This window comes from Cnephaeus nilssonii (genome assembly GCF_951640355.1).
Source record: "Cnephaeus nilssonii genome assembly, chromosome: 20".
In the NCBI taxonomy this organism is placed as follows: domain Eukaryota; kingdom Metazoa; phylum Chordata; class Mammalia; order Chiroptera; family Vespertilionidae; genus Cnephaeus; species Cnephaeus nilssonii.
Genome location: NC_137091.1, coordinates 13,944,267 through 13,962,637, shown reverse-complemented (window position 1 = coordinate 13,962,637; position 18,371 = coordinate 13,944,267). Strand labels below are relative to the sequence as shown.

The 18,371-nt window shown below is 50.5% G+C and overlaps 2 protein-coding genes and 1 pseudogene across 5 annotated transcripts; 2 read left to right on the top strand and 1 right to left on the bottom strand.

Annotated features, from left to right (window-relative positions):
- Positions 1 to 106: 106 nt before the first annotated feature.
- Positions 107 to 6,376, bottom strand: CENPT (centromere protein T). Of its 3 annotated transcripts, XM_079799692.1 has the most exons (14): positions 6,197 to 6,271; positions 5,424 to 5,471; positions 5,043 to 5,133; positions 4,829 to 4,919; positions 4,624 to 4,720; positions 4,366 to 4,502; positions 4,202 to 4,250; positions 3,865 to 4,013; positions 2,804 to 2,986; positions 2,190 to 2,516; positions 1,441 to 1,531; positions 691 to 867; positions 502 to 606; positions 107 to 420 (listed from the first exon to the last, which is right to left on the bottom strand). In XM_079799692.1, exons 3-14 carry the CDS (start codon positions 5,097 to 5,099, stop codon positions 297 to 299), a joined length of 1,587 nt encoding a protein of 528 aa, XP_079655818.1. In that variant the 5' UTR covers positions 5,100 to 5,133; positions 5,424 to 5,471; positions 6,197 to 6,271; the 3' UTR covers positions 107 to 296. The 3 variants fall into 3 exon arrangements, with proteins under 3 accessions (XP_079655818.1, XP_079655816.1, XP_079655817.1); XM_079799690.1 differs by lacking the exon at positions 5,424 to 5,471 and having other exon boundaries at positions 108 to 420; positions 6,197 to 6,376; XM_079799691.1 differs by lacking the exon at positions 5,424 to 5,471 and having other exon boundaries at positions 112 to 420; positions 2,199 to 2,516; positions 6,197 to 6,376.
- A 765-nt stretch (positions 6,377 to 7,141) lies between these two features.
- On the top strand, positions 7,142 to 7,479 carry LOC307116067 (large ribosomal subunit protein eL42-like; annotated as a pseudogene). The gene has a single exon. The product of its transcript is annotated as a large ribosomal subunit protein eL42-like (transcript).
- A 6,965-nt stretch (positions 7,480 to 14,444) lies between these two features.
- Positions 14,445 to 16,242, top strand: THAP11 (THAP domain containing 11). Its single transcript, XM_079799706.1, has one exon. It carries the CDS (start codon positions 14,684 to 14,686, stop codon positions 15,581 to 15,583), a length of 900 nt encoding a protein of 299 aa, XP_079655832.1. The 5' UTR covers positions 14,445 to 14,683; the 3' UTR covers positions 15,584 to 16,242.
- Positions 16,243 to 18,371: the final 2,129 nt, after the last annotated feature.

The window sequence follows — 18,371 nt, the reverse complement described above, 5'->3', positions numbered from 1 at the left end:
AGGGAGGAGGGGGAGAGAGATAAACACCAACGTGACAAAGACACATCGAGACAGACACATCAATTGATTGCTTCCCACACACGCCCCTACCGAGGCTGGGGAACCTGCAAGGGAGGTAAGTGACCTTGACTGTGAATTGAACCTGCAAATCCTCCATGGGCTGACACTCGAACCACTGAGAAAACTGGCCAGGGCATGACACTTTATTGATGGTGAGGCATGGTGAGGAGACCTGGAAGAGTATGTGGGGCCAAGAGGCCCCCGATGGGGACAGGGTAGGTGTTGAAGTCTGACCACTACTGGGCAGGGAAGACAGTATTGCCACTGAATGCACAAGGGATGAGGAGCTGCCGGTACTCCAGGGGCAGGTGCTGCTCCACAAGCACATTCAGGGAGACTCGGTCAGTGACCAGGCCCTGCCTGCAGCAGAAGAGGATGGAGATAGACAGAATCAGTGTCAGCATTTCCACACATAGAACCTCCCTGCATCCACCCACTTACCGTCGCATCAGCAGCTCGAGGTCCTCTAGCCTCACAGTCTTGCGGCCAGCATGAGCAGCAAATACATCCAGGTCATCGCAAAGACGTTGGAAATACTTGTCCAGGCTGCCAAGGTTGGAGTACAGCAGACTGAACAGACTGTTCATAATGTGCGGGGCTTCTCTCCCCACCAAAGAGTCCAGGACTCACCATTTCTCCACCGTCTCAAGAGCCTTCTTCTCCATAGGCATTTTGGCATAGAAACTGAAGAGCTTAGCATAGTGGCTCAGTCCCTTCTTATAAGGATCTTGTCGGAGTCTGGGGCCAGCAGTTTGGACCCGGGTAGGAAGCCTGGCCGATAGAGGCTCCAGAGGCTCTGAAGATAACCTGGGAGCAGGAATGAACTGCTGCCTGAAGAGGCCCTAATCGAACATAAATCTTGCTGGCTCCTGCTAAGACTGGGGCCCTTGTGCTCCTAGGCCAGCTTGGACCAACAGCTCCAACCATCTGCTGGGGGGGAATGGGGACAAGGGGGCACGTAGAGGCCTGGTCTTTCCTTGGGGCCCTGATCCTCCACAGTCTGGACCCAATGTCCCTGTTTAGCCTCATCATACAAACTGGTACTTGCTCAGGCCCATGACCCTTAGGCCTTGGCATGGACATTCCCTCTTCTCAGCACATTGCTGTCTGTCTGATTCTGCTAATCCTCCTCCAGGAAACCATTTCTGACTATATACTGACCTGGCCACTTCCCCCTACCCAGGCTCCTCTCAGCCCCTAGAAGCAGGCACCAGGACAGATGTGCTCTCCGTGAGCACCACCCGGCCCACCTAAGGGTGCTCTGCTGGTTAATCATCTGCATACCTGTAGGAAGAGGGATAACCCTGTGGTGCCCAATGCCAACCACAGTGCCTGCCCCTTCCCAAGAGGCCCATGTCGAACAAGGTCATGGAATCTTACACTGCAGTCCTAGTCGATGGGGCAGGCTCAAGGAACTCAAGTTGCCTGGCCTGAGGAAACTCCGGGGTGCTGGAGGCCAACTCTGGCCTTGCTGCAGAGAAAGGGCAGAGTTACAAGGGGGGGGCTCAGCCCTAACTGTCTCACACAACCCTGAAAGCCTACAGCCTCCTTGTCCTGCTCACTGAGGGCCCCATATAGCTCCAGCCAGCCAAGCAAGGGGCACCCCAGAGTCTCCCTGGGCCAACACTTCCCGTGCTCAGAAACAGAACTCAGCCCGGTCGGCATGGCTCAGTGGTTGAGCATCAACCTATGAACCAGGAGGTCATGGTTTGATTCCCAGTCAGGGCACATGCCCGGGTTGTGGGCTCAATCCCCAGTGTGGGGCGGCGTGCAGCAGGCAGCCCATCAGTGAGTCATTGATATTTCTGTCCCCCTCTCCCTCTCCCTTCCTCTCTGAAATCAATAAAAATGTATTTTTTTTAAAAAGGCAAAGAAATAGAACCTAGTTAACCATTTCTCATGCATTGCAAATGAAATACCATGTTTTTGTTACTATTTTACTCTGGTGTTTTACTTTTGGGTTGTATCAAACTTGTGTATTAAATATAATCATATGCTGTTGTTTTTGTTTTTTTTTTAAAAAAAAAGAAAAAGAAAAAAGTAGAACCTAGATAAGGCCTTCCTCCAAAGCCAGGGGCTGAACACAACTGTTACCCCGCTCACCCCGTTCCCTGCACTGGGCCCCTTACCTGTCCTACCTTCAGTGTCCTTATCCCCTGAAGATCTTTCTGGCCCCTTGGCCTCAATAGCCCCCCAGGATCCTTCTGCTTCTGTCACTTCTATGTGTGCCTCAGGCTCTTCTGCTCTGGCAGATGCTTGTGCTCCTGCTGCTTCCTTCACTTCACTCAAGCTCATGCTTTCTTCCATTATTTCCTCTACCTCCTCACCAACTCCATCCAATAAGGGCTTTAGTTCATCTTCTCCAGAGGTACCATTGCTGGTGTTTGGGAAACCCATAGCAAGGGCACCAACCTCCTCTGCCTTTCCTGCCAGATGCTGGGCTGGTTTCCCAGGACCTGAATCAAGGGGAGAGAATATAGACTAGAGAAGCAGTAGGTCAAGGCTGTAGCTCAGAAAGGGTAAAGATGGAATAGTAAAACCCAGTCTGGCCCTCAAGGAAGAAGGCCAGAGGTACTGGTTTGGAGTCTCCTGGCCTAACACTGACTCTACCCTTGGATGGAGGAGAAACCAACAGCCATAGGACTCTGAGGGGCACACACATGGACCTGAGGAGGGAAAACCACCAGTGCCAACGCTTGCCCAAGCTTGGCTTGCCTCCAGGCCACCTGTCCCACATACTCACTGTTGTTCTGCAGCCCAGGCCCACTGCTCCGTGTCCTGCGACTGACAGTCCTCTCAGCAGAGAGGGAGGGATGGGGGAGGGAGTGGTGCACACTGGGGGAATGGCCAATCAAAGGCTGGGAGAAAGGCTGAGTGTCCTCCAACATGGTGTCCGTTGGCAGGGTAGCAACAGGAGTTCTGTCACCTGGAGATCAAGGACCAGATGGCACTCAATGTATTCCAGTTCCACCTGCTGCCACCCAGTCACCACCGCCTGGTCATAAGGGGGCCCCATAAGTCTACCCCAAGTAGCCTTCAGAGAAAGAAGACTACATAGCAGTCTAAGCCTTATCTCCCTAATACAGCTCTCCTTGCTTACCTTCCTGCTCCTTAGTCTGGCACTCCCAGCTCCATTGCTTGCACCCAAACTGCTCATCCATGCCTCCACTCTCTACTTCTTACTCTGCTCCCTCTGCCTGGAACCCTCCTCTTACCCTACTGAACTTGTCTTCTGGAGTCAGGTTCCCAGGTCAGCTTGAATGGCCAGCTGATCCTGAAACTTTGCCCCTTTCAACCTCCCAACAAGCTCTAGCCACCCCTTTCCTACCCTCAGCCTTGTAGCTCCTCAAGGACATGGGGTCCTGGAAGATCCTGAGGGACTAAGACTAGGTCCCACTAAGACAAGAGAACCTTATGGAAAGAAAGCAGAAACTCCTTATACTAGTAGACCTATTGGCTAGGCCAGTGGTCGGCAAACTGCAGCTCACGAGCCACATGCGGCTCTTTGGCCCCTTGAGTGTGGCTCTTCCACAAAATACCACGTGTGGGTGCGCACGTACAGTGCGATTGAAACTTCGTGGCCCATGCGCAGAAGTCGGTTTTCGGCTCTCAAAAGAAATTTCAATCGTTATACTGTTGATATTTGGCTCTGTTGACTAATGAGTTTGCCGACCACTGGGCTAGGCTTGTTCACTGCCCTTGATCCAATAAAGAGGGGAGCAACCCTGGACTCAGCAGCACCTTCTATCTGTCACGAGGGAAAGCTTTCCCCACAGGCTGGCAAGAGGGAAATCTCAACCTTACCTGGCAGAGCCGTGGCCACAGAAGTATCTTGCAGATCCTGCAAAAATATACCCACATCTACAGCTCGGTGTGTAGGAGGTCTGCGGGCCAAACCAGGCCTCTGCACTGATTGTGGCAGGAGAGGCGTGGCAAAGGTCAGGTTGAGGGAGCTTGTGGGAGAGAAGTCACAAAGGAAAGTCAGCTACTTGAGGCCTAGTTTCCCACCTCTCATTTCTCTATCTGCCCTGGTGCTCTCGTCTTCTAGAACACAGCTATCATGCTGTTAATGGGCAGAATCTAGTCAGCACCTTTCCCCCCAAGCCTCTCTTCAACCAACCCCCAGGAGGGGCAACTGCACCTGGTGAGGGAGGAGGCACCAGTATTCCCAGGAGGCTCCGTAACAGGCTCTAAAAAGAAGAAACTCTTAAGTTACCCAGGCTCAGGCTAGCCCTCCCTCAGGCCTCCTAAGCCTCCACAGAAAATAGGAGAGAGGGTGGCCATAGGTGTTGTCCAGGGCCTCACCTTGGGAGAGAGGCAGCCCCTGGTCCATTCCTTGCTGAAACTCTGACAATCTCAGCCTCTTCTTCCTCTTGCCAGAAGTCAGCAGACTTGGAGCCAAGGTTGTGGGGGGGTTGAGCTCAGGAAGTTGCAGTTCCAGACTATAAGGTTAGAACTAATCTCAGACAGGCCAGGAGGCCCACATATGGCTTTTAGTACCCCCAAGAAGGCTTTCTCATCAGAGCTAACAGCCCAGCCCCAAGTAGGGAATCCACTGTGCACCTGCCAGGACTGCTTTCCCGACTGGAGGACTGGACCACCTGCGGTGCTGGCACTGGCTTCACCACTGACTCTGGCATGACCATGGAAGATTCCGGGGCTGTAGAAATAACAAGAAGAGGGTGGGGTTGGGAGGGCAAGCTGTCCTGAATAAGGGGATACCATGGGCCGGTGCCTAACTCTGACCAGCAGACCAGTGCTCACTTACCGGTTAACAGGATATTCTCAAGCAGAGTCCGGGGTGTCTGTTCCTTCAGCTGTCCCCTGGTTTGAATGTGGGGGGCCAATCTGCCAATAGACTTTAGGCAAAAACACTTTGCCTTGAGATTCCCTCAAGGTGGGCTCAAGAGCAGAGCTAGACCTCAGGAGCCCCTGAATTAAGGCAGCACAGCCCTATAGTGGGCAGTGGTTTGGGCACTTACCCTGGCTCTGTGGGACTGCCGCCTGGCAGTTGTCTTTGTTTGGCTCCTCAACCTCATAGAGAAAGGTGTTTCAAGCAGGGTTCTCTGGACACTGTATAAAGACCAGCGGCTCTGAGAATTACGTAGTAAAGGGGAACTAGGGGATGCAGAGACATGTCTTCATCAGGGATCTTAGCCTGAAGACTTTTTCTCTCAGGGCCAGGGATCCAGAAACCTCTTTTCCTTCCCATAGCCTGTTCCAAGCTCTATGTCCCCAGGGTTGTGGATGAAAGGGAGCCCAAGGGGTATGGGAAGGGAGAGAATATGCCCCAGTCAGAGACAGGGGCTGAGGAAGGCTTCACAGAGGTGACACTGGCAGAAGGAAGGGTTAGCCACACAGACCAGAGGAGTCATTGGAAGAGCATCCATTCCAGCCATTAAAGTAACAACCTAAGAAAGATAAGTATGTTTAAACTTGTCGGGGACTGACAGCAACCTCCCCATGGATCACTCTGGCCCTGGTCTCTCCAGTCCAAACCCTCTGATTCGAGAACCACATAAATATTCCCAGGGCACAGCTCGCACCTCAACGACATAGGTCTAAAAAACCTGTCACGAATGGCTTTCCATTGCCCATAAAGGACCTGCACCGCCCTAGTCTGGCCGAGACGACTACCACACGTGAGCTCGTCACAGCTGTCACCCGCGGACACCCACCAAGTCAGCCAAATCCCTGTTCCCTAGCAAAGCACCCTTCCCAGTTCCTGCCTCCCTCCCGCCCAGGCTGTGCTCTCCAGCTCCTGATGGGAAAGGAGGGACCAGCCGGGAAGTAGTTTAGGGCAGATGCCTCCACACACTCCGGGCTGGTTTGGGAGAGAGTGGCGTAGAGGACAGGGCAGAAAGCCGGATTCTGAGCGCCCATCCTTCACTCCCAGAGGCGGACCACCCCAAACGCGGGCACAGCTGAACTCTCGGCGGCCTGGAGTCCCGAGGGGTGGGGCACCCCTAGCTGACCCAAGCCCAGATAAGGGAGTGGAACCGGTTCTCAGAGCCTTGGGCTCTGCAAGTCTCTGAGGCTCAGTTTCCTTCTCCAAACTGTGTCAGCGCCGGGTGACGCCGACACCCCACCCGCCAGGTCCTTCGGTGGCTCCTGTGCCGGGCAACGCCTCACTTACCCAGCCCGAGTGCTCTGGCGTCGCCGCGGAGTGCGCGGGGCCTCGGTATCCAGCACGTGTCGCAGCAGCGTACGCGTCGTAGGCTCATTGTCGGAGATGTCGCTGTCCGCCATCCTCTCAGCTGTCCGTCCGCCTCCCAACCGCTGCAGTAGCCGAGGCAGCCACCTTCCCGCCGCCGCATTCGAGCCTACTCTCGCGAGACTGCCGCACTGCTCCACGGGAATTGCAGTTCTAGCCTTACCATCCAGTGGCGAGGGGCGTGTGCAAAGGTGCCTACACGTTCTGAATTTGCAGGCAGTTTTACCTAGGAGTGATCCTGGACAAATGTGTGCAACCAGCCGAGGCCTGGTTTCCTCATCTGTAAGTTGAGGATGATACCCACCTTACAACGGGCTTGAAATGATTCAGTGAGATAAAGTTTAACTCAGGATTTGACACATATTAAGTCAGGCCATCAATAAATGGTGGTCACTTATTATTAGAATATCTCTCATTCCCTTCTCCCTCTCAGAAGGTGAGGAGAGACACTTGGGGGAGGAAAATATAATCTCATTCTATATGAGGTTTGGTCAGATTTGCATTGGTAAAGACCACTCTGTCTGTAGGTTCACTATCAAAAGAGGCCAATTTGTAGGCTCCCAGGCTAGTGGGCTGTTTGTGACCCATCAGAGATGCTTTGATCTTCAAACATGTGCAATTTTGAGATGAACTTCAGCTCTCAAAAGTTCTGTCAATGCTGGAGACTCTATTATCATATTTTTCAATGATTGACAGCCCCCTCCCCTTTCTTAAACTTCCATGGAAACTGATGTAAAACTTGAGTTCTGTGTCTCCCATGCAGTTCTTTTGCACCTAGATCAAGTGTATAGTATCAGTTACTCGGACAGGCATGGGCATATTTGTGCTTGTGTTAAAAAATAAAGCACAGAGCTTTTCCCTGCCGATAGCGCTCTCGCAAACATGGTGAACATTCCTAAAACCCGCTGACCTTTCTGTAAGAAGTGTGGCAAGCATCAACCCCACAAAATAACAGTACAAGAAGGACAAGGATTCTCTGTATGCGCAGGGAAAGTGGCGTTATGACAGGAAGCAAAGTGACTATTGGTGGACAGACTAAGCCAATTTTCCGGAAAAAAAGGCTAAAACTACAAAGAAGATTGTGCTGAGGCTTGAATGTGTTGAACCTAACTACAAATCAAAAAGAATGCTGGCTATTAAGAGATGCAAGCATTTTGAACTGGGAGGAGATAAGAAGAGAAAGGGGTCAAGTGCTCCAGTTCTAAGCTTCGTATTTTGTTTTATTATATGACAATAAAATCTTGATATGTTCATTTCAAAAAATAAAATAAGCCCTAACCAGTTTGGCTCAGCGGATAGAGCGTCGGCCTGCGGACTGAAGGGCCCCAGGTTCGATTCCGGTCAAGGGCATGTACCTTGGTTGCGAGCACATCCCCAGTGGGAGGTGTGCAGGAGGCAGCTGATCAATGTTTCTCTCTCATGGATGTTTCTGACTCTCTATCCCACTCCCTTCCTCTGTAAAAAAGCAATAAAATATATTTTAAAAAATAAAAATAAAATAAAGCAAAGAACCCTAGCCAGTTTGGCTCAGTGGATAGAGCATCAGCCTGCGGACTGAAGGGTCCCCGGGTTCATTCCGGGCCAAGGGCACATGCCCAGGTTGCAGGCTCGATCCCCCAGTAAGGGGCATGCAGGAAGCAGCCAATCAATGGTTCTCTCTCATCATTGATGTTTCTATCGCTCTATCCCTCTCCCTTCCTCTCTGAAATCAATAAAAATATATTAAAAATAAATAAATAAAGCAAAGAGCCCTGGCTGGTTTGACTCAGTGGATAGAGCATAGGCCTGCGGACTGAAGGTTCCGGGTTCTATTCTGATCAAGGGCACATGCCCAGGTTGTGGGCTTGATCCCCAGTAGTGGGCGTGCAGGAGGCATCCAATCGGTGATTCTCTCTCATCATTGAAGTTTCTATCTCTCCCTCTCCCTTCCTCTCTGAAGTCAGTAAAAATATTAATAATAAAGCAAAGAAAAAAATAGAATCTTGCTTCTCAAAATAAGAGAACTGCAGAAGAAAAGCATATCAATATTTCTTGTCAGTTAGATCTGACCTCTGGGTTATCTCACTGAATTTGCTAGCCCTTTTCAGGCACATGTCCATGGTCACCATGAATCACCTAAGGGCAAGACTTTACTATAATGCCTTGAATTGGCTTGGCTGGCGTGGGTCAGTGATTGAGCATGTGAGAATAAACAAGTTATCTTTTCTGTCAAAGAACAGTTTAGACAGTTCCCATTTGGACCACGTGACTTGGCAGCCGCCATGTTGGCCACATGGCTTGCAGCTCCCCTGGGGGCCACCATCTTGAAACAGTAAAGGCCAACCCCTCCCTTTGAATTAGCCAATTGCGAAAGACTGTGGGCCTGAGCTCCAATCAAGAGCAAAGGACAGGTCACGTGCGTCAGGGATTATAAAGCCAAGCAGACAGTCTGTTCTATGTGCACGAGCTTCCAGACCATGTGTGTGCACCCTTCTACGTAGAAGTAAGGATGTTTGCCTTGCTGCCTGGCTCCTGAGTGTTTTGTATTCTACCAGAACCCCTTACTTGGGGGGGCTCGCCTTATTTCTAACAAGCATGACCTATGAACCAGAAAGTCACAGTTCTATTCCCCATTCCTGGTCAGGGCACATGCCCAGGTTTCAGGCTTGATCCCCAGTAGAGGGCGTGCAGGAGGCAGCTGTTCAATGATTCATCGTTGATGTTTCTATCTCTCTTCCTCTCTGAAATCAATAAAAATTGATTTTTTAAAAAAGCTTTGAACTGGATAATAGGGAAAAACACAAAACTCTTTTCTTTTTTTCCTTTTTATTATTATTATTTTTTAAATATCTTTTTGTTGATTTCAGAGAGGAAGGAAGAGTGAGATAGAAATATCCATGATGAGAGAGAATCATGGATTGGCTGCCTCCTGCAAGTCCCCCACTGGGGATGGAGCCCACAACCTGGGCATGTGCCCTTGACCGGAATCGAACCTGGGACCTTTCAGTTCACAGGCCGACGCTCTATATGCTGAGCCAAACCAGCTAGGGCTCTTTTTTTTAAAAATATATTTTTATTTGAGAGAAAGAGAGAGGGAGAGAGAGATAGAAACATCAATGAAGAGAGAGAATCATTGATCGGCTGCCTCCTGCATGCCCCACATTGGAGTTCGAGCCCACAACTCGGGGACCAGAAATCCAACCGTGACCTCCTGGTTCATAAGTCGATGCTCAACCCCTGAGCCATGCTGGCCAGACCACAAAACTCTTTTCAAGACAGTTTGAGACACGACTTACTTTTGTATGGTACTATTCTATGTTTTTGCATGCTAACCTGACAAGCTCAGGGAAGGCCTGCCTAATGGTCTTACAAACTCAGAGACCTAAAGTAACCACAAAGGATGGTCTGAAATTAAACTAACTAAAAGCAGTTATGGTGGGTAGTTACATCCTAGGCCAGTATCTTCCCAGACAAGATCAACCTTTACCTTAACTGAGCTTATCTGCCTTTTTGCATATACATAACATATCCTTGAAATGTATGGGTAACTTGTAACTTCCCTTTTTCCAGGCCCCTTGGGGCACAACCTAATGTGTCTGGGCAGATACCACAAATCAAATTCCTTCATTATTATGTTAATTGTTCCTGCACCCACCCACGTAAGTCTATCATTTTACTTTTTATCCAATCCCAGGGGTTCCCCCTCCCCCCACTTTGCTTTCTCCTGTCTCTCTAATCTATCACCAATGGATTTCATGTAACCCACCTTCGTCCCTTCCTTTGATTGCAATATATAAAAAATAGATGAGAAACCTCCATTCTCTGGAGCACTATCCCAATCCGTTGAGATATTGCTTCCTGGCAGTTGTCCACAGTTTGGCTCAAATAAACTCAAAGAAATTCTTTATAGGTTTGAGTATTTTTTACGTTAACAACTCAAACTTTATATTTACTACTTGTTTAAAAAAACACTGGGTTCATGAAGTGAGGGAAGGTGTCAGAGATTGGCAAGGGCTGGACCATGTGAGGTCTCACAGGCTCTTAAAGAAGTTTGGACATTATTCTAAATGCAGTTGGCCACTGGAGGATTTAAGCAGAGGTATTATGTAATCATATTTTCTTTGGCAGAACGTGAAGAAACATTCAGGGGAGGCATGATTGGAAGTAGGGAGACCTGTGACATGATCTTGCCTTTCTCCAGAAGTGACAAGATAAAGGGTGGGGTAACAAGATAAAGGACAGTAGGAGGGAAGAAAGTCATGCATTCAGATATGTTTTGGGAGTATAGAGGATTAAATGTAGATAAGAAGTGATTTTTTTGTACTAGAAGGTAGAGGCTTTTTTGTTTTGTTAATCCTCACCTAAGGATATTTTTCCATTGATTTTTAGAGAGAGTGGCAGGGAGGGGAAGAGACTCACTTCAATTGATTGCCTCCTGAAGGCCCTCACTGCTGGGGATCAAGTCTACAACTGAGATACACGCCCTTGACTAGAATCAAACCCGGGACCTTTCAGTTCTCGGGCGCTGCTGTAGCCATTGAGCCAAACCAGCTAGGGCTAGAAGGTAGAGTTCTATTGAGCATAGTAATATTCAGTGTTCTGTGCAAAAGGAAATTATATCGTTTTGTCCTCTCACCAATATATTTTTTCTTTTTTAAAATATATTTTATTGATTTTTCTACAGAGAGGAAGGGAGAGGGATAGAGAGCCAGAAACATTGATGAGAGAGAAACATCAATCAGCTGCCTCCTGCACACCCCTACTGGGAATGTGCCCGCAACCAAGGTACATGCCCTTGACCAGAAGTGAACCCAGGACCCCTCAGTCCGCAGGCCAACACTCCATCCACTGAGCCAAACGGGTCAGGGCTCACCAATATTTTTTGAGCAAGGTAGGTATTGAGACAGATAGGAGTAGAAACCTATCAGTAACTGTATGATGATGAAAATATATATAACGTATATAATGAGCTTTTGCTGAATTTTATCTCTACTGCACATCCTACCTAATAATAGAGTAATATGCAAATTGACCATACCTTCCCTATACCCACAAGCCACGCCTACCAGCCACATCCACCAGGAAACCATCCTGCCGGAGGCTTTCCCAGCTTTGGGCACCAGCAGGGAGCCTGTGATGGATCCAAGGCAACTGGGGGTCCGCTCCTGCGAGGGCGTCTACTCCTGTGGTGGATTGCAGGGAGCTGGGCTCCCCTGCCCAATGGGCGGTGTCTGCAATCACAGGGAGCTGGCGGTCCCCTTCCCAGGCCTAAAGCTTTTGGCCAGAGGCTTTAGGCCTGGGCAGGGCACAGCCGGTGATTGGTGTGAACTATAGAGGAAACACCTTTTCTGACTGCACATTGGCTAAGCTTCCTGTATGCCACTGGTAATGTTCTCAGTAACTTGGGTAATAAGAATCCAAAAAGGTGATCTAGGGTTTTTCCACCACACTTCTGGAGAAAAAAACGAAGGTCCGCTGCTGGAGGGCTAAGAAATGTCATATCCTGCCCTAGCCGGTTTGACTCAGTGGATAGAGCCTCGGCCTGCTGACAGCAGGGTCTGGGTTGATTCTGATCAAAGGCATGTGCCTAGGTTGCAGGCTCCTCCCTGGCCAGGGCCCAGATCAGGGCTCATGCAGGAGGTAACCAATCAAAGTGTTCCTCTCACTTTGATGTTTCTCTCTGTCTTTCCCTTTCTCTTCCACATTCTCTAAAAGTCAATAGAAACATATCCTTAGACGAGGATAAAAAATAAAAAAAAGAAAGAAATGTATATCCTATGAAAGACACATCTTGAAAATGCCTAAAGAAAGTTGTCATTTTTTCTTGGTGAAGGGACTGGAGTCCGTGTTGATGAAAACACCTTGGTGGCTGTGGTGACTGGCAGTTGCTGCAGCAGCAGGGTGATGGGGCTGGTGCCTTCCCCTGACCAGCCCGGTTGCCTCCCACAAAGGGAGGCCAGACTGCGGCTTAGGCCCGCTTCCCGTGGGGATCGGGCCTAAGCCATCAGTAGGACATCCCCTGAGGGCTCCCAGTATGTGAGAGGGGGCATGTTGAGCTGAGGGACCCCCCACTCCCAGTGCACGAATTTCGTGCACCGGGCCCCTAGTATTACATAAACATTTAATCATAATAAAGTGTGTATTTGTTACCATTGTATAAATGATTCACCCAAATGAATGTACATCTTTCACTATGGGCTACACATACCAGAGAATGTATTTCTGAATTTGAAGGATTCAGCTGTGGACATCAGCTGCATAGGCCAGGAGGGATGAGACAGTCTTCTGTAATGGGTCTGTGAAACCCTTTCTCCCCACATTGTCCTGTATTTTTCTACATTTTAAGCAAAGAACAACAAAATAATAATAATGATAACAGTAGTAGTTATAATGTTAACTTGGAATGTTATTGTTTTCTTTTGCAAGCTTCTAAATGGCCAATCTATTTCGTTTTTATAGCAAATGATTACAAATAATATATATTAGGCTTAAATTTCATACCCATGGTCTGTAATCAGGGAGAGAGAAAAAAAGAGGAGAAAGAGTCAGGATAAAGGTGAAGAAGAGCAAGAAATAGGACAAAGGGGGAACTCTGCAAAGGAGGACTAGGTGCAGGACTGCCTGGCCTGTTTTTTTTGTGTGTGTTTTTTAAAAAAATATATTTTACTGATTTTTTACAGAGAGGAAGGGAGAGAGAGATAGAGTCAGAAACATTGATGAGAGAGAAACATCGATCAGCTGCCTCCTGCCCACCCCCCACTGGGGATGTGCCCGCAACCAAGGTACATGTCCTTGACTGGAATCGAACCGGGACCCCTCAGTCCACAGGCCGATGCTCTATCTACTGAGCCAAACTGGCCAGGGCCCTTCCTGGTTTTCTACAGCTTCTCTTGCGCTTTAGAATATTTTCCCATAGAAGTCAAGGGAGGAGGGAAGTTTCTTGTTACAATGCAAATCCTAACCATCCTTTTCTTTAACACCCTTCAACAGTTCTCAGTAGTAGCTTGCAGAATAAAATCCCAAATCTTTATATGGCCCAATTTGGTATCTTTAAGTGGCTTCTGCTACCCCAGCCTACACCTTCCAAGAGCTTTAAGAGCTGAGCCTAGACCTAGCTGGTTTTGCTCAGTGGATAGAGCATTGGCCTGCAGACTGAAGGGTCCCAGGTTGGGTTCTGGTCAAGGGCACATGCCAGGGTGGTGGGCTCTGTCAGTCCCCAGTTGCGGGGAGGGGGGGCAACCGATCAATGATTCTCTCATTGTTGATGTTCCTATCTCTCTCCCTCCCTTCCTGTCTGAAATCAATACAAATATATTGAGAGAGAGAGAGAGAGAGAGAGAGAGAGAGAGAGAGAGAGAGAGGAAGAGAGAGAGAGAGAGAGAAAGAGAGAAAGGAGTCTAGCTCCTTCCTGCCTTATGGACTAGTTCCCGGGGCAAGAACTAGCTACTCCTTCCCACCCAACCTTTTCCTCATTTTTTTCTCTGTCCAGTTAATTCCTGTGGATTGTTTATTTCTATGATTAGACATTCATTCACTTCTGTTATCCAAAAGTCGGGTCCTCAACCGCAGACTGTCTGGTTCTTGAGAGATTCACAAATCCCGGCACTGTGATTGGCATACAATAGGCACCTATTGGCCATTGTTTCTGTCAATAAGTGAGTCAACGCAAGCAGCGGCTGTGTTGGGGGAGAGCCCCAACGAAAAGAAAAAAGATCCTAAGTTCTTAAGAGGTGCCGCGGCCCAGGTCCGGCTAATCTACTCCTGCAGGAATGCCGCCGCCTTCGCCTTCGGCAAGCAGCACCACCTCGCCCGAATTCTGGTCCGCAGTAACCCAACCTCTCCTGTGGGCGGCGCTCCAAGCCGCAGCCGCCTAGTTCAACGCAAGGCATTGCGGAACTTGTAGTTTCCGTGGGTATATGCACAAAGCGCTTGCGCATCGGAGGAGCGCGCGCCGTCCGACCCCCATCAGGGTTTCGTGTTTTTTAAAAGGGAGATCCAGGCGACAGCGTTCCAACCGAATACACCTCTTTAGTCTACTTTGATTGAGCCAGCTCTGGAAAGAATCTCCTCTACGGGGTCGTGACGGTTCCCTGAAAAGCGGCCGGAATAAGCACACCCCGCCCCGGAAGTAAGAGGCTCCTGGCGCGGTGCATTGTGGGGGGCGTAGTCCTCCTTCTCAGGCGGTCCTTCGCGGCGTCCCCGGGGCCGACTCCCGAGCGCAGGCGGGTGGCCTGGCGGGCTGCGCGGCGCGGGCCGGCGGGAAGCGTATTCTGGGCACGGGGTGCCGGGCCAGCCGGCCGCGCCGAACGGCAGTAGTGGGAAGCCACCCAAGGCCTCGCGCGGCGCCGCCCGTCGAGGGGCGGGCGGCGGCAGACAACCGGGCCGTCGAAGAGTTCAGGAGGCCGGTGGGCCGGGCCGCGCGGCGCAGCCATGCCAGGCTTTACGTGTTGCGTGCCGGGCTGCTACAACAACTCGCACCGGGACAAGGCTCTCCATTTCTACACGTTCCCCAAGGACGCTGAGTTGCGGCGCCTCTGGCTCAAGAACGTGTCTCGTGCTGGCGTCAGTGGATGCTTCTCCACCTTCCAGCCCACCACGGGTCACCGTCTCTGCAGCGTCCACTTCCAGGGCGGCCGCAAGACCTACACGGTACGCGTCCCCACCATCTTCCCGCTGCGCGGCGTTAACGAGCGCAAAGTAGCACGCAGACCCGCGGGGGCCGCAGCCGCCCGCCGCAGGCAGCAGCAGCAGCAACAACAGCAGCAGCAACAGCAGCATCCGCCGCCGCCGACAGCCTCGACTGCCCAGACCGCCCAGCTGCAGCCGAACCTGGTGTCTGCCTCTGCGGCTGTGCTCCTCACTCTTCAGGCGGCTGTGGACAGCAGCCAGGCTCCTGGATCCGTGCAGCAGGCACCCACTACTCCCACCGGAGATGATGTGAAGCCCATCGATCTGACGGTGCAAGTAGAGTTCGCGGCCGCAGAGGGCGCAGCCGCCGCAGCTGCCGCGTCGGAGCTGGAGGCTGCCACCGCCGGGCTGGAGGCTGCCGAGTGCCCTATGGGCCCCCAGTTGGTGGTAGTGGGGGAAGAGGGCTTCCCTGATACTGGCTCCGACCACTCGTACTCGTTGTCTTCAGGCACCACGGAGGAGGAGCTCCTGCGCAAGCTGAACGAGCAGCGGGACATCCTGGCGCTGATGGAGGTGAAGATGAAGGAGATGAAGGGCAGCATCCGCCACCTGCGTCTCACCGAGGCCAAGCTGCGGGAAGAGCTCCGAGAGAAGGATCGGCTGCTGGCCATGTCTGTCATCCGCAAGAAGCACGGAATGTGAACGGGTTCCCCTGGGACTCCCCGGGCCCTGCCAGCCCAGGAGGCCTGCAGGCCGCCATTGCGAACTCGCCTATACTCCTGGGACACTGGTTGACTGTACTGAGGCTTAGGGCAGCTGGACTGTTGCTGGTGACCTGGCACCCTCGTGTTTCCTTTTGAAGTCTGGGACCTTGGACTCTGCTCTGGTGACACCAGCAATTAATGACTTTGACTCCCCCCACATCCCCGTCTCCAGTTAACGTTGTGGGTTCTGGTTAAGCAGAGGCTTAGGAACCACTGGACTTGAAACTTACCCCGTAGGGATGCAGGTGGGATGCCCAAGGACTATGGTTTTGGGAAGACAACACCTTGAGGTTTGCCAGCAATCAGAGACAACTCTTCTGTGTGTAGTGATAAGGGAGCCAAGTGACATCAGTTCTCCTTTTCATGCTTTTCTTTCCCAGGTGCAGCCTGTGATTCTGATGGGAGCTGGCAGATCTGTGCCTCTGCCTCCTAGGACCTCCCTCTCCAGGAGGCCATCTATAAGGGGATCTAGGTGACATGCTGATGGAGATCCAGCTTGCCAGGGACTTAGGTTTATCTTGTTATGTTTGCTACTGGTTACAAATTCTATTTTCTGTACAATTAGTCAGACTAAAGTTTTCACTGTGTTTGTTTGGCAAAATGAATTAAACAGAAGGTAAGGTTTGTACTTGGGTTTCGCCGTTTTATTCTTATAAGGATTCAGCTAAGTGGCCCTGAAACATGGGGGAAATAGGCCGAGGCCTGGTCTCAAGGAACAGGCTGACTCGGAGCAGAGATGGTCTCTCCATAAAGGAGTCCTAAGTACATGGACCCTGGCCTCTTAAGGTCCTCACAGACTTACTGGCTCAGCTCCTGCTAGTTTGGAAACTTGCACAAAATGGTCCCAGTTTGTCCATGGGTGAGCAGCCTGTGTTCTTTTAACAGGGAGAAGGAACAACCGAGAACTAAACTGGATTATGACAGTCTACTTCTCTGAGGGTTTTGAATTCCCAGGTTGTCAGCGAGGGTTGAATTTTGCCCACCATTATAACCCTTAGGTCTAGTACAGTGTCTAATACACATAGGCATTCAATTACTCAAATCAGTGAAGACCACAGTGGGAACCAGCCATGGCGCCTGCAGGCACAAGGACTCTTGTACAAACACCTTTTGCCTTGGTACTCTCAGTATGAATTATCCATACAAGCTTTAAGGAGTAGGAGTTAGGATTTGTGACTCCTTGACTCATTTTCATGGCTGTTTCCATCTTTCTTAAGATTGGGTATTGTAGGGGTGAGATAACATTTGTATCTATAGCTCCAAGTAATTTTGCTCAAATCCAGTAGGGAAAAAAGCAAATGCCTCTAAAGCTAGCCCTGTTTACTATCAGGGCAGAAATGGACAATTCTTGAGCTCCATAAAACATCATTCCCTTCTCTGTTACTTATGGACAAAGCCACTTGCCTGGAGACTTTCCCTTTGGCTGCGAACTGAAAGGACTCTAAAATGTTCCTCAGTCTCTGCTCTTCTCTTTGGCATTGACTTGAGAAACAAGTTTTTGGTGGGGAGGCAGAGTGGGCATAGGTTGTGTGGGTGCCTGGTTGGGGAAGAGACTGAATCTCTGCCTGTCTAGGTTTCTGGCTAGTAACAAAGTGCTGGAAGCACAGCAGTGCCCTTCGAGGCCAGCTGGAACTGAAACCCTTTGCCTTCAGCTATTGGCCAGTCTCACGTGTCCCCACTCTTCCACTAGGAGTGAGGGATTTCCCAGGCTCAGACCATGCTCTTTAGTGTACCTTCTAGCTCCATTTTGTTGAAGGGCCTGAACACTGTTTCTGCTTTGGCTCATGTGAACCTCTCAGCAGCACTCCCAGGAAAGTGAGGGCCAGGACTTGGGTCTCTGGAGGTTATGTGTACATAGTATTTTTGCTTCTTGGGAGGACAGTTCAGAGCAAGGGAGGTCCCAGATGCACCACAAGCAGGACAATGTAGAGTTCTCACTGGCTGAGTAATAAGCTTGAGGCAAAGTAGTACAGACCTGGAATTTAATAAGCTTGGCCTAGTCATACCAGCCATCACTAGGAGGGTGGGGTGAGGTCGGGTCGGTGAAGGTTCAAAACTCTTCTGGAAGAACAGGAGTACTGGGAGATCTCTGGCCTGGAGGGAAGGCATGGAGCTGCCTGGGGAAGCCTTGTAGCTATTTCCCTTACCTATGCCTCCTCCCCTCCCCGCCCTGGTTAACTAGGGCATTTCCACCAACCCGCCTGACCCAGAGGCTGGCCTTCCATGTTTGCGTTGCCCAGGAAACAACTAAAATAGGAGTTGAAAGGAAAGGCAATCTGGTCATTTAAGTCACGGGGAAATCTGGGGTGAGCCAGTTACTTCTCTTTTCTCATTAATAAAAATTAAACACTTAGTTGTCTGCCTGTACCAAAAAAAAAAAAAATGTTTTGGAGACTTTAGTTGTACAAGTCTAAGAGAAATCTTATCTGCAGCTGAGCCCCACTTGAGGAACATTTGAGTCCGAGGAGAAAGTCTTGCCTGCTCAAGCCGCTTCGGTCCCGAAATGTGGTGGGCAGGGCGCAGAAACTATGGATTCTCCCTCGGGCTAGCCTTGAGCACCTCACCGAGCACTGAAGAGGAGGGGGGTTCCCGAGCGGAAACAGCGCGGGGCCCGGGAGGGACGGCTGGGCCAGCCTGGGGCCAAGCTGGGATCCCATGGAGGCGTGGTCAACCCTAGACAGCGGCGCAGCCTGGGTGGGGTCGGACCAGCTGGGACCTGGTGACAA